This window comes from Camelina sativa, chromosome 1 (assembly GCF_000633955.1).
Source record: "Camelina sativa cultivar DH55 chromosome 1, Cs, whole genome shotgun sequence".
Taxonomy (NCBI): domain Eukaryota; kingdom Viridiplantae; phylum Streptophyta; class Magnoliopsida; order Brassicales; family Brassicaceae; genus Camelina; species Camelina sativa.
Genome location: NC_025685.1, coordinates 18,697,310 through 18,699,510, shown reverse-complemented (window position 1 = coordinate 18,699,510; position 2,201 = coordinate 18,697,310). Strand labels below are relative to the sequence as shown.

General features: G+C 45.4%; 1 protein-coding gene across 1 annotated transcript; it reads left to right on the top strand.

Moving 5' to 3' along the window:
- Window positions 1,161–1,928, top strand: LOC104709578. Its single transcript, XM_010426166.1, has 2 exons — window positions 1,161–1,488; window positions 1,624–1,928. Exons 1-2 carry the CDS (start codon window positions 1,161–1,163, stop codon window positions 1,926–1,928), a joined length of 633 nt encoding a protein of 210 aa, XP_010424468.1.

Genomic DNA, 2,201 nt, shown 5'->3' with positions numbered 1-2,201 from the left:
GTGGTTGTGAATGATGACAGATTTTTTGTGGCTTATGAGGGTCTACCCAGAATTTGTTCCTTATGTGGCATGTATGGTCATTTGATTCATTTATGCCCCCAAAGGGTGATTGAGAAAGAGGCAACTCAGGTGGGGAGAGAGAGAGAACCGGTGGTTGCGAGGGAGGCGAGTCAGGGGGACGGTTTCACGGTAGTTGGTCGGAAGGGAAGAAGACTGACTACGCAGTTGAATATGTCGCCGGCTGCTGCGGAACCTGCGGTCGATTATCAGATCCATGAGGTGCGGGGAAATCTCCGGGAGATCACACATAGTCAGGATATGGAAACCTCGAACCGTTTTGGAAGGTTGGGAGAAGATGTCAGATCGGGTCAGATTAGGGAAAATGTTGATTTGGGGGGTCCAAATAAGGAGAATGAATATCCTCTAAGGTTTGGTAATCATAGTGGGAGTGTTATCCAAGCTCATCCGGGATTGGGCGGTTTGAATTTGAAGAAGGGCAAAGGCGGGAGTCGTGGTGGACCTAGTTATAAGAGGCTGATCAAGGGAAAGGGGGGTGAGCCCAATGGGCCGCATCAGAAGAAAATATCAAGTTCCAGGCCCATGCGAGGATTGATATTTGGGCCCAATAATGAGAAAGAACGAATCTCCAAGAATGGGAAAAGACTTCGTGTGGATACGTGAGATATGGTGAGTTTTGGTGGGGTGTATGCACAAAATCAGGTAGTTGATTCGAGTGATCAGCTTATGGGACGTAATTTGGCGACTGTCATACAGACATCAAATGTACAGAATGATCTTCGTACTGGTGTTTGATTGGTTAGTGGTTTGGCTCCGCCGCAGGCAGCGGAGGCGGGTGTGGAAGTTGCGGGTGAAACATGACTATTTTCCCCGGTAGTTTGGTACTAGATTCTACAAATCCTTATGAATTGTCTATTATGGAACTGCTGGGGGGGGCGAATAAACCCACATTCCGACGCGTAATCCGTTATATGTTGAAGAAGCATAAGACTGATTTACTAGCATTATTTGAAACTCATGCGGTTGGGGATAGAGCGGCTCGAATTTGTCATGGGTTGGGGTTTGAGCAGTCTTTTCGAGTAGACGCGGAGGGTCAGAGCGGTGGTATTTGGTTATTATTGCGATCGAATATTGGAGATTTAATGGTAGTGGAGTCGGCTGATCAGTTCATCCATGCGAGGATCTCATCAGACTCAGAGGTGATTAATGTTATTGTGGTCTATGCAGCCCCATCAGCGAGTCGAAGGAGTGGCTTATGGGCGAAGCTGAGTGGGATTATTAGTAGTTTAGAGGAACCAGTTTTGATAGGAGGTGATTTTAACACAATTGTTAGGGTGGATGAGAAATCAGGGGGAAATGGGAGACTGTCGTCGGACTCATTGGAGTTTGGTAATTGGATCAATAGTTTATCCTTGATTGATTTGGGGTTTTGTGGGAATCAATTCACATGGAAGAGAGGGAGGACAGAAGGTAACTTTGTGGCAAAACGACTTGATAGATTGTTGAGTTGTCCTCAGATGAGATTGAAATGGCAGGATCCGCGTGTCACACATCTCCCTTTCCTTGCATCAGATCATTCTCCTTTGTATGTTTAGATGTGCCCAGTGGTAACCCGCGATCCGAGACGTAGGCCTTTCAGATTTGAAGCAGCATGGTTGAAGCATCCTAGCTTTAAGGAACTGTTAGGGGCATCATGGGATGATCGCCATAAGACAACGGAGGCGTTGGCTGCGCTGCAGAATACACTTAAAAGGTGGAATCGAGATGTGTTTGGAGACATTCAGAAGACAAAGGAAACTCTGATTGGTGAGATTAAGACATTTCAGGACACCTTAGACTTATATCATACGGATGAGCTAATACAGAAAGAAGAAGATTTGTTAAAATCATTTGATATAGTCTTGGAGTAGGAAGAGGTGTTATGGTTCCAAAAATCAAGAGAGAAATGGGTTACTCTTCGTGATAGGAACACTTCATATTTCCACACATCAACGGTAATAAGGCGAAGGCATAACCGGATTGAAATGTTGCGGAATGAGAATGATGTTTGGGTCTCAACCTCGGAGGAATTGGAGCTTCTTGCTGTGGAGTATTACAAGAGACTTTACTCAATGGAAGATGTTCAAGAGATAGTTGAAAAGTTACGTACTAGGGGTTTGTTACACTCACACGGGAGGAGAAAG

Excerpts from the sequence above, each read along its gene's own strand:
- LOC104709578 (XM_010426166.1), top strand. The coding sequence starts at position 1,161 with ATGGTAGTGGAGTCGGCTGATCAGTTCATCCATGCGAGGATCTCATCA. Across the intron at positions 1,489-1,623 it reads GAAGAGAGGGAGGACAGAAG|TGGTAACCCGCGATCCGAGA; the intron begins GTAACTTTGTGG and ends AGATGTGCCCAG.